Raw genomic sequence first — 12860 nt, 5'->3', positions numbered from 1 at the left:
TCAGTCAGGTTGTTGTGAGGTTCAACTCTTCGTGAAACACATGATTGTGTAAAGGATGTTTCTACATGGACTCAGGGGGTTGGGTGGGTGAGTTTAGGGGGGTCATATCCTCTTTTGAGAAGGCTGCTACTTTCTGAGAAACTCGTCTCCTGCAAACATTCTCTCATGGTTGCACTGTTAGAAGATATAGATGATAATGCGTGTGTGTGTGTGTGCGTGACAGGTGTGGTGAGTGTCACATCCTTTTAAGAAGGCTGCTATTCTCCAGTTCTTGTCAAACATCCTCTGTGGTTAACACATGGGCTTAAGAGATCTGTATGTTTTGTTCCACGACATAAAATACATCAGTAAATAACATTTGGATTAAAAAAACACTTATGTGTATTAAAAAGGAGCGAACACGAAACAGAGGTTGTCTGGGACATAAAACCAAATGTAGAAAGTTGACTGCAGTTTTCTCACTGATATATTTTCAATATTTAGCTCATTTTCTTCACATTTGAGATATAAATTGTTAGAAATATGTTTATGTAAAAAAAAAAGTCACACGTTAAATCTCATGTTGCAGCTAAATGGGTGAACTTTAACATTTAGATTTAACACTTAACTTTTAAATAAAAAACCTGATAAAACCTTTGTTTTCTTCTTAGTCTGACTTTTTAGTGGACTTTGTGTGGTGGTGGGTCGTTTGCTGGCTGTAGCAGAATCCATTACTACCCAAACACTAGTTTGGGTCCGCCGCGTTTGTTTACTTCCTGTATCCAAGTCGAAAGCCGGTCGAGGACGCGCATTCAGTGTCATCCGACGTCACGTCCGCAGGACTGCGCGGGAAATTTGCGCCCGAATTGCAGTACATTATGCAGCACACAGCCTGTTCAAGGCAATGGAGAGATACGTGGGTGGACTCATTCTTTTTGGTTTTGAACGCTTCATCACCCATTAGCATTAAAAATTTTAAAATGCATATTTATAATTTCACAGATCCTGCCACAAGTTCCTTTAACTTCGTCCAGACAATCAAGCAGAGGTTGCAATGCACCTTTGCTTTTGATTTTTAAGGGCATGTATATCTGAACATCATCAGCAAAGCAGTGGAACGAGACATTATGCTTTTCAAATATAGAACCTAGGGGCAACATATATAATGAAAATAGGGTGGGGCCCAGAACCGAACCCTGGGGGACGCCACATAGGAGCGGAGCATGTCCAGATGAATAATCTCCCAGGCAAACTGAAAAAGTCCTGTCCGTCAGGTAGGAGTTAAACCATTTTAGAGCAGTACCCCTGATCCCAACAGAGCTCTCCAAGCAGGACAGGAGGATATTGTGGTCGACTGTGTCGAAAGCAGCTGTTAAGTCGAGGAGAACAAGGACTGCCGAGTGACCGGAGTCGACTGCTAGGATCAAATCATTAAAAATCTTTAAAAGAGCTGTCTCAGTGCTATGAAGCTGTTTAAAACCAGATTGAAATTTTTCATGGATACCATGTTGATCTAAAAAATCTTGAAGCTGCGATGAAACAACTTTCTCCATGACTTTGGACAGAAAGGGCAATTTGGAAATGGGCCTAAAGTTGGAGAGTACAGTTGTCTGGGACATAAAACCAAATGTAAAAAGTTGACTGCAGTTTTCTCACTGATATATTTTAAATATCTAGCTCATTTTCTTCACATTTGAGATATACATTGTTAGAAATATGTTTATATGTAAAAAATAAAAATAAAAAGTCCGCTCTGACACGTTTGTCTGACGGTTGAACAACATCTGAACCCGACTAACTTCCTGAAACCAACAGACCAACGTTGACATCCACTTCAAGCAGTGACTGGCCAAAACAGGAAGTCTGCAGGGTTTGAAATTCTCTTTAATTCTTCACACAACTTCTTCTTTCACGTCTCGTGTACAACAGAGTACAACTGCCAGGAAAGATTGTATGAACGTAGTGGAAACACCTGACACATTTTCTTGGCATGACTGTCAGGAGAAATTTGTCGTATAGATAAGAAGAAAATGAAACAAAGGAAACAGACTTTGACTGGAGCTCTTTTAATTATAACGTTGTGTCTTCTGCTGCAGTTTGAAAGCATCTGACTGGAGAATTAACTGTTTATCTCCGTGAACCAACTCATTATATTCACATAATGTTGTCACTTTGCATTTTCTTTTGTTGTTTTTCCACAAATTCTGTTTAAACGTTAAAATCTTTTGTCTTCAGATTTGGTTCGACAAGACGTCGTACAAACTAGTTCGTCCAGAGCTGAGCTTAGTTTAGTCTCCTGATGTTAAATATGCATCAAACAAAGCTAAAACGTTTAACAGTAGTTCTGTAACACTAACAGCACATTCACCAGAGTTTATTTGATCTTTCCCACAAATCTGATCTAAAGGTTAACCATGCTGTACTTTCCTGGACAGATGTTGTTGCAATAATCATAAAATGTTCAAAACATCATAATTAAATATAATGTGTGATTTTGCAGAATGGTCTAATATAAATATAAATATTCAGTGTGGTTTTGAGGTCGTTGTGTGTCAGGAGTTGTTAAAGTAGTTTAATGTTATCAGACAGATTGGAGTTAACGAGGTGACAACAGAAGAGAGCAGGTGGCCTTTAATGCTGACAGAGCTGATTATTAATGAATCGTTCTGTTCAGTGAGAATTAAATGAAAAGTTTGTGTTGAATTCTGATATTTGGTGAGATTCAGTTCCACTCTTGTGAAGCTTTAAGAGAAAAAATGACCAAACAAACTTTGACTCTGTTATTAATGTTGTTGAGGACAAAGACGAGCTCTTTCACTCTGTTCTATGTTGCTTTTATTCTTTTATGTTTATATTCTGATTATCTGACGTGTCTCCAGCAGCTGGTCAGTTGTTATTGCAGTTTTCTCACTGATATATTTTCAATATTTAGCTCATTGTTAGATTTGTTAGTTAAATGTTACATCTAAATGGGTCACCTGTAATATTTAGATTCAACATGTTTGTATGTAAAAAACAAAACGTTAAATCTAAATCTGACATTTAGATTTGAAACTTAACTGTTTTTGTTTACATATAAACATTTTTATGAACAATTTGTCTCAGATGTGAAAACTGCAGTCAAAGGTTTTACATTGGACACTCGATATAAAACATCATCAAGCTGAACTCGGGGAGATAATGACTCCAGAAATTTGCTGACAAATCCTGAAAACAGACGCTTCTTACATGTGCAGAACTTGCCTCAGAAATTTCCTGTTTTTAAGTTTCCTTCAGTCTCAAAGTAATCCACTGATAGTTGTCTGTTCATCAACAGGTTCACTGCAAACAGGAACTACTAACAGCTAATTCGGCAAAGTTTTAATGGAGTTTTATTTCTGTTGCTTTTTCGTTTTAAACAAGTCTCCAGCTACTTCAGTTGTTGAGGAGAGTTTTACTGTGAAGCTCCAGAAATGTTTTGTGGACTATGAAACTTCACCTGACTTTACATCAGCATGAGGGAGGAGATGATGACTGAGTTTTTGTTTTGTTTGAGTGAACTGTTCCTTTAACTGTATTTCCAACAAACCACTGTGATGTTTGTGTTGCCTGAATATGAGGAGGGAAACTGGGAATTTCTTTAACATTAGTGTTTTGGTGTGAAATGTTTTGTGGACTGTGAAACTTGGGGCTGAGTTACACTCTTCATTACAGCCTGTTTCTTTCAACACGTCTGGAGCGGATCTTTTATTTGCTTGTGTTGGAGGAACTGCAGAGATGTTTCACTGCTGCTGATCAGGTCGCAACAAGTCAGGAAGAGAAGCAGCTTTGACACATTAACAGCTGAAGCTGAATTTGAGGCTATAAAGTTGGTTTTTTTATACACAGTTAGTGTGAAGACAAAGTGCAGTTCACGAGTCATAGTGAAATATGTGGTTTGTACCGGAAGTGTTGCAGCTGCAGGCTGAGGAGCAGAAACAGGTTGTGATGAACCAGTCAGGGTGTTGAGGAGTGTCTGAAGCTCCGTCATATAGAGACACCATCAGTGTGGTGAAGTCCTCAGAAGACAATCGACAACTATGGAGCTTCTTCCTCTCGTGTGTCTCTGTCTGCTGAGCTGCTCTGGAGAAACGTCTGCTGCTGGAGACGGTAAGAAAACTGATCATCACTCACTGACAGTTTTTAATTCTCACTTTATTTCATCTGAACAGCGGAACAATGTGGAAACATGCGGGATGTTACAGTTTTTTCCAATTGCTAAAACACAATTTTGCAAACTAGGCTGGTTTTATCAAAATACTTAACACAATTCACAGAACCACACACCCAAACTGCAAAATACCTCATACATCCTGCAAAATGAAGCACTGCAGCCAAACCTACATATAGCATCATCAAAATCAAACTTTTGCACCAAATGGCACACACTTCATTCATATTACCAGATTCTTGTCTAACCAACTACAGACTGTTGGGCATAATGAAACGCACTCTCATCTTTAGTATGCTTTGCCATAATACCAAAATAGTTCAAATTGTAGAGAATTCTTCAGATTGTTCACATGCACAGAAATATTTGCAGATGCACACACATGCTGTTGAAACATTTATTTTTCTATTTTTCACCAAACAAGTCATTGGAGTGAACAAAAATGTGCTCACAAAACAGTAAACTGAAAAAGAAAATTGCAGAAAAAAATGTGCGTATTTGTGTGTGTGTATTTTGTGTACGTGTAGTGTGTGCGTGTATTTTGTGTGTGTATTTTGTGTACGTGTAGTGTGTGTGTGTATTTTGTGTGTGTGCGTGTGTGTGTGTATTTTGTGTACATGTAGTGTGTGTGTGTGTGTGCATGTGTGTGTGTGTATTTTGTGTGTGTATTTTGTGTATGTGTAGTGTGTGTGTGTGTGTGTGCATGTGTGTGTTTGTTTGTGTATGTGTATTTTGTGTACGTGTAGTGTGTGTGTGTGTGTGTGTGTGCATGTGTGTGTGCGTTTGTGTGTGTATTTTGTGTACGTGTAGTGTGTGTGTATTTTGTGTGTGTATTTTGTGTACGTGTAGTGTGTGTGTGTGTATTTTGTGTACGTGTAGTGTGTTTGTGTATTTTGTGTGTGTATTTTGTGTACGTGTAGTGTGTGTGTGTGTATTTTGTGTGTGTGCGTGTGTGTGTGTATTTTGTGTACGTGTCGTGTGTGTGTGTATTTTGTGTGTGTATGTGTAGTGTGTATATTTTGTGTACGTGTAGTGTGTGCGTGTATGTGTAGTGTGTGTATTTTGTGTGTGCGTGTGTGTGTGTATTTTGTGTACGTGTAGTGTGTGTGTGTGTATTTTGTGTACGTGTAGTGTGTGTGGGTATTTAGTGTGTGTATGTGTAGTGTGTGTATTTTGTGTAAGTGTAGTGTGTGTGTGTGTGTGTGTGTGTACTTTGTGTGTGTGTGTGCGTCACCTCCTTCCTGCTGCAGACACTGGTGGTTTCTGATCATCTCTTGTTCTGAACTGAAACCTTCTGGATGTCTGTTGGAAAGAAACAGGAAATATTCACATTTCTGTCTGAACTCCAGTCGATTATAAAAATAATTGATGACTAATATAATAGTTATAGAAGTAATCGATGAAGGGTAGCAGCTCGAGTTTCTTCAGTTAGTGTGTGGTCGGGTGGATGTGGTGGATGTGGTGGGTGGAGCAGGGCTTTATGTCAGAGATATTGCAGTCGTAGACGGCAGCAGATTATCTGAGTGTGTCCTCTGCCCGAGTGTTTTTACAGCAGCAGCTCCGACATTTTGTGTCTGACGTCCTCGAGCGTCCTGTGAAATGAGCTCAGCTGCTCCTCCATCAACAGCAGCAGTCGAGTTCTGAATGTGTTCAACTGAACTCAGGTTCAACTGGATGTAATTTAACATTATTGATCATGTTTTGTGAAGATTAAATAAATAAATCTTCATGTGAGCCGAGACTCAGTGATCCTCAAACTGTTTGGACTTTTGTCACAAACCAACGATCACAGCAGGTGGAGGTCAGGTCTTATAATTGACTCAGGTCAGGTGTGAATTTGTCTCATTGTAGCTTCTAGTTTATTGATTATCAGCATCAGATTCATTTGTGATTGTGTGTTTATTTGGGGATGACAAGTTTAAAGTTGCCACATTTATATAAAAACCAGAGAAGTTTATTTGGTTGTAGTCCTCCTCTCTCTGACACTCACACTCATTTTTTTGACGATGTAGTAACACCTGTTTGTGTGGTTGTAGTCAGTACTGGTGAGGAGACATCGTCTGATAAATGATAAGAGCTGTCAAACCAACAGGTTCTTAAAATGTTTCCTGGTTTTTGTTTCCTTCATGATTACTGGAGAGCAGTGAACTCAGAGATCGAGCTGTCAGACTTCACACAAACAGAGAAGCAACTTTCAGCTCACGTTATTCACTTGAGTCTGATCGCAGGTTTATTCACCCAAACAGACAGAAAACTTAACTGTACATCAGCCTCAAGATTAACAACCTGCACCAAGTGTGTGTGTGTGTGTGTGTGTGTGTGTGTGTGTGTTCAGTTTAGCCTCTGACAAAAGTCAGCACTCACCAGATACTCTGGTTCTTTCTGTTTTCCTGCAGTATCGTCTCTTTTTTCCATCTCTATTCTACACGTTCATAAAGTAAAGAACATTTCCCTCATTCAGCAGCCAAAGAAGAGAGTTACAGTACAGAACAGTGGCAAGAGTGAAGATAAATCCACTTCTTTAATCTGAAAAGGTTATAAAACAAACTCTGTGCTGTCCTTGAGTCGGGGGGTTTATTCCTCCAGAGCTCCACAGCTCCAGCTGCTGTCTGCAGTCTGTCACTGATCTGAAACACCAGCATCTGTCCCTGCTCTCCTCTGGTCTGTTTGTGCAATTAACCGCTCAGCAAGCCAAATTATTTGTCTGATGTTTGCATTAAAAATGATCTGAACGACATCAACACCACAATCAGGCGGGAGGTGAAGATCAGTGACTGCAGTTAGCTGAGGTGCAGCTCGTGGGTACCTGTCACTCAAAGAGGCCACACCCCTGATTATGTGTAACTTTAAGCCTTAATATAATTTAAATGAGTGAGTTATATAAAGATTCTCCTCCACACAGTTGTCATGAAGGGATAAATTAAGTATAGAGACCAAAACTGTTTTTTTTACACGTTTATTTCTGCTGTAAAGTCGGACATTGTAACATGAGCTCTTATGGGGATTGACTCACTTTTGGAGCCTCGAGTGGTCATTTGAGGAACTGCAGCTTTGGTGCTTCACTTCTCAGCCCTGGAGGTTGGTGCTTGTTAGCAACATGTTAGCATGCTAACGCATGATTTGGCCATAAAATAATATTGCAGTATTTTCAGGATATATCTTGATATTTTTGACCGAATACCTCTATATAAATACTGTGACAATATTGTAGAGATGACTATTGATACTTTGACAATCAATCTTATCAATAATCATCAGTAAAGTGGATATAATGACTAAAGTATTAGAACAAACAGAAAAGTCTGGTAAGTTCAGAAAACTACATCACTGGACTGTAATACAGCCTTTAAAAGCTCTTATGACATATCATGATATAATGACATCATCATCTGATGATACAGTTTAGTCTCATATCACAATAACAATATAAAACTGAGATGTAGCCCGGCGCTAGTTAGCATGTTAGCCTCACAGAGCTGTTAGCTTAGCTGAAGACTTTCAGATTTCTCCAATAATAAATCAGAGAAACATCAGTGAACATAATTCTGTTTAAAAAACATAATTCCTCTGACATGTGAAGCTTTAATCTGATGTCCTTAGAAAGTACAGTGAAGATATTTGAATTAAAAAGTAAAAAACAACCTGTGTGTTGCAGCTGAGGAACAGGACATTTATTCCCTATTTTTCTCTTAAAGAAGTTTAATTTATTTCAGTATCTCACCGTTTGTTAGGCAACGTGGTCCTTTTTCCCTCAATAAGGATTCCAGTGATGACGGTCCGGGGCCTCAGCAGTCAGTCCTCTCGTCTCTTAAATTTTTTTTTTCGAGGTAGAGGCTGGAAGAAGTTTCCCCCAGGCTGGCCAGTCACCATCCGCTGCAGGCTCCAGATCCTGTCACACAAGGAATCCCACTTCTGACACCAAATTGTTGTGGAAATTTGTCTTATTTGTGAGATATCTGAAATAAGCTTCAGCAAATACCAATTGTCTTTTAAGGATTTTATTCTTTATAAAGAAGGTTCAACAATCAACAGAGTGGCATGCGGTCTGAAGAAAGAAGAACAAGATGAGACAGTTGAGAAACCTTTTTGTTAAAAGAAAGGAGTGCCCTGTGTCCTTCTCATGTCTGTGCCAGGTTCCGTTCCCATTACAAGAAGCACATATCTCTCTTTGTGCAGACAGTACAAATTCTAATTCAAGGAGAAGGGAAGAACATAGTGAGGACAATGTAAGACATAATAATGATATAAGAACAATATAGTAATACAATTTTCCATTACAGTGGTTAGTTGTGTCTTTGAATCCAGTCCAATAAATCCAGATCTGACATGAATAAAACTACAACTTCTCCTGGTGTTATAAAGCTGAAGAGTTTCCAGCTGAATACATTTTGTAACATTCAAACACAAGGCTCAATAACAAAAACCTAATAAACTATACTGTACAGCTTAAATATACTTAAAATATGTCACAACCAAAACTATTATGTTAGAGGAAACAGGTGTTGAGTTGTTGTTGTGGTGTGTAAAGTTGTTATCTGACTTTGTTTCCTGGTGACTCTGCATGTTAACATACTGAGTAATACATGTTTTTATCTTCCAGGTGTCAAAGTGGTCGTGGAAGAAGATGATGATGCTGTTTTACCCTGTTCGCTCAGCACCAAGGAGGACATCACAGGAAAGCTGTTTGACTGGAAGAAAGATGGTCAGAAGGAGGTGTTCATGTATGATTCAGGCCAACATCACAATAACGGCCTCTCAGGTCAAGATGAGCAGTTCACAGGTCGAGTCTCACATTTTCAAGATCAACTGAAGAACGGCAACGCCTCCATAAAGATCCATAAAACAAAGATGGCCGACAGTGGGACCTACAGCTGCGATTTTCCACGTCTTCAGCCGAGACAAACATTCAACATTGAGCTTGTTGTTGGTGAGTGCTTTCATTAAACAGTTAAAGATGTCGGCTCATTTACTGCTGCGACTGGTTCAAGAGTCCCAGATGGACTTTTGTTGTGGTCAGAATACACATCTGGCAGGGCCTCGAGCCCACAGAGCTGCAGCCACATCTGGAGAGATGACCTCTGTATCAAACATGCCTGATATCAGAGACACTGCAGATTATGTCTCTCTGTGCAATGAAATTTCAGCCGTCTATAGTAGATGAAATATGACTTTTACACAGTATTACCTGTCTGTTTCAAAACAATCTAACGTGTGTTTGTTTTTCCTTTCAGGTCAAGTCTTAACAGACAGAACAGGTGAAAACATCCCAGGTGAGTCCTGATTCTGATGACGTCACTCTCCACCTCTGCAGGTGTTTCTGTAAATGTCTTCTCAGGCCTGTCAGTCTAAACACTCACATCTGTGGGCCTGAACCTCTCTGTGTTGAACTGACTGGGATCACTCGTCACTTAAAGGTGGACACGTTTATTATATTATAGTTATACAACAACATCTTTTAATCCAAGAAGCCTGTGTGTTATTAAATCTAATACTTTTATTCAGATTGTCTAATTACATGAAGAAGTTATTGTGTTAGTTAAATAATTAATTACTGCATTTCCCAAAAAGCCTCCATATAAAGTCTTTTTACTGACGTGACAGAATAATGTAATCTACTTTATTAATGTAGTTTAGTCCCAGGTTCATTCTGGGTTCATGAATTTTAACTTCATGTTTAATGTTTATGTAACAATGTTTATATTTATTTATTGCATCACAGATATTTTAGTATCACAGGAAAGATGCAGGCTCATCTTGTGACAATTCAAAATAAATCAGAATCAATATGACTGTACATTATTGAGCTAAACAGCTTTTTCTGTCACTGGTGTGGAAACTCACATTTATCCCAATAATGGTAATTCACCATCATCAACTTATCAACTAGAGTTTTTATAGCAAACCACAATCAAAGTCTTCATCCTCCCGTCCCTTCACTGGACCAACCTTTAGGGAAGGAAAAGATCATTTAATTTAAAAACATTGAAGCGATGCACCAATCATACGTACGTAGAGTCAAATGTAAGTGCAGCTGGATTCTGTTAGAAACAGTTGTTTCTGTTGGAAAAGTTCACGTCACAGAGTCAAACAAACTTTGGAGCTTCAGTATCATCTGCTCATCTCTTGGTGCTTCTGAACTGTGTTGTTTGTGTAGATGCTGAGAAGAGTTTCTCATATTCAGTCTGTCCTCGTTGACATTAAACACTCTCATGTTTAAATAAATATAATTGTAAAAATAAATGAAACAACCCAGTTAAATCTTTCACAACCTTCTCTTGGCAGAAGTTCAACTAACTTTCTGGTTAATTTTTCTTTCAGGCAGCATAATTAAAGTAGTTCTCACTAACATGTGACACATCAGGTGTGTTTACCTTTGAACACTATGTTTTATATTTTATTACAATCTTTATAGTTCAGTTTAACAAGTTGACTGTATTTGTGTGTCTGCCTCAAACTGGAAACAGTTTAAAATGTTTGAAATATCGTCCCATAAAATGATGCTGGAGGCTTTTATTGTGTTTTTCTCTTCACACTGTAAACTGCATACAAGCAGAGTGTGGATGAACAAAATCCCAAAATTACGTTAATAATGCTGAAACTGTCTCTTTATAATCTATTGTTCATAATGTGTTCACAGGTGCAGCTCCAGAGCCAATTATCAGGAGACCTCATGATACACAGTACTGGTCTCTGCTGCAGTGTGAAGCTCGTGGTGTTCCACCTCTTACAGTAGAGTGGAAGGACAGTGCTAATAAAACTCTTCCTGCTGATGAGCCACAGATCTCAGAAAGAGGAGGTCGTTCATACATCACTGTCAACATCACTGTGGCCAAGTCCGACAAGTATCGCTGTGTAGCTACGCAGAAGAATATCAGCCATGAGATATTTGCTGAGACCTCTGTGTATATCCAAGGTGAGATTCTTCCTAGTTGTGATTTAATATGTAAATAATTTTGAATGTTTCAAACTGAGTGAAAAACGTCTTCATAGAAATGATGACGTTGGTTCATCAATCACCAGAGATTAAAGAGAGAATGAACGTTTATTAATTATTAACACTATATGTGCTGTATGTGATGCAGTTAGATTCCCAGTGTTACACTCACTCTCTTTACAGTAAATATGTTTCAGAGGAAACATCTGAGGACAGTTATGAAGCTCATTGAGAAGTTTTGTGCATCATGAATCTCATAGTATCAAACTGCAACACACACAAATCTTTATTTTACTTTATATTTCATCATAAAAGTGAAGTTTGAGTCAGGACAGTTGTGTTGGATTGCATCAGATCATTAATGTGGGCCTAATAAAGTGGCCACAGTGTGTTTGTTATTCTGTGTGTGATGATACATGACAACAATATGAGCACATACACTTGATTCATGTGTTCATTTAGTTAATTAATCAGAGAAACTGTTCACTGAGAGAGAAACTCTTAGTCCTGAAACACATTTGAGCTCTGTCTCCTCAAGTCACACTGGTGCTGCTTCTGGTTCTGATGCCACAGGATCTTCATCACTAAATCTTTGTCTCAGTGACATGAAAGAATGATGTTGGTACCAGCTCAGGTCCACTGAGGAGCTCAGACTGAAAGTGGTCATGATAAACAATATGTAACTCGATATTTTGAATTTTTCTCAAAAGCGCTTCATAAATGTGAGGACGGGGCCACAAAATCAAATATCTCAATATGTTTGACCGAACAGGTCCTACTGTGATAATATTGTAGGGATGACGATTGTTACTTTCACAAAACATTAACACGATGAGATTTCTGATCAATAATCATCATTAATGTGGATATAATGACTCAGTGGGTAAAGAAAGTATCAGAACAAGTCGAACAGTCTGGTGAGTTCAGAACATGACGTCACTTTACTGTAATGAGCCTTTAAAACCAGGAACAGACAACAGTTATGATATATCACCATGTGAGAATATCAAATATCTAAGACAATATATAGTCTCACATCATGACAACAGTATATATTGTATATGTTGCTCAGCCCTGCTTTAGATTGTACAGGTGTTCCTATTAAAGTGGCCACACCCGAGCCCTGTTAACAGAAGGGGACAAGCTTTTAATGACCCTGTGTTTCACATTTCATAACACATTTTCTTTATTACTTTAATGTAAATAGACAACAAAGTTCACATGACGTCCTTTAATGTTTTTTTAAGCACAACAAATGTGTAAAAGTTCAGGAGCTGCTGTAAAGTCTTCACTGTTGATGTGTTTCTGTCATGATGTGAGTCAGAAAAAGTGTTTTAGTTGATGAAAAAAGAGAAGTTAGAAAAGTTTTACTTGTCTTGTTCTATCTAACAATGTAACGAGGTGTAATTAAGGTTCCTGTTTCTCTGTTCTTCATGTTTCTCTCCTTCTTAAACACACTGTGATCCTCATGTACAAGCAGAGAAGTGATGAACAGGAAACATCACCACGTTTCATTTATAATCCTGTAATTGTTCTTTATAACTGATGTCTCACTACATGTCTTGTTATCTTCACAGGTGCAGCTCCAGATGTCACAGATCCAGCTCCAGAACCAGGTGAGATTCTGTTCTAGTCGTGTTGTTTCACAAACAGCTGGAGGAGTGAGTGCAGTCAGTAGTGTAGCAGTGGATGAGTGAAGATGTGCTGTGTGGATGTTGAGCTGTAAAAACAAACCAAAGGAAACCAAAAGCCCCGACA

At 38.5% G+C, this 12860-nt stretch overlaps 1 protein-coding gene across 1 annotated transcript in view; it reads left to right on the top strand.

Moving 5' to 3' along the window:
- The first annotated feature begins 4025 nt into the window (after positions 1–4025).
- Positions 4026–12860, top strand: part of LOC140997846 (hemicentin-1-like) — a 79575-nt gene continuing 70740 nt past the window's right edge. Inside the window, exons 1-2 of the mRNA XM_073467900.1 lie at positions 4026–4107; positions 8769–9095. Of these exons, the coding sequence (XP_073324001.1) occupies positions 4038–4107; positions 8769–9095 (397 nt within the window). The 5' untranslated portion in view covers positions 4026–4037. The remainder of the gene's footprint in view (positions 4108–8768; positions 9096–12860) is intronic.

Source organism: Pagrus major, chromosome 6 (assembly GCF_040436345.1).
Source record: "Pagrus major chromosome 6, Pma_NU_1.0".
NCBI lineage: Eukaryota > Metazoa > Chordata > Actinopteri > Spariformes > Sparidae > Pagrus > Pagrus major.
Note: the sequence above shows the minus strand (reverse complement) of the source record. Positions and strands in the feature narration are given on the sequence as shown.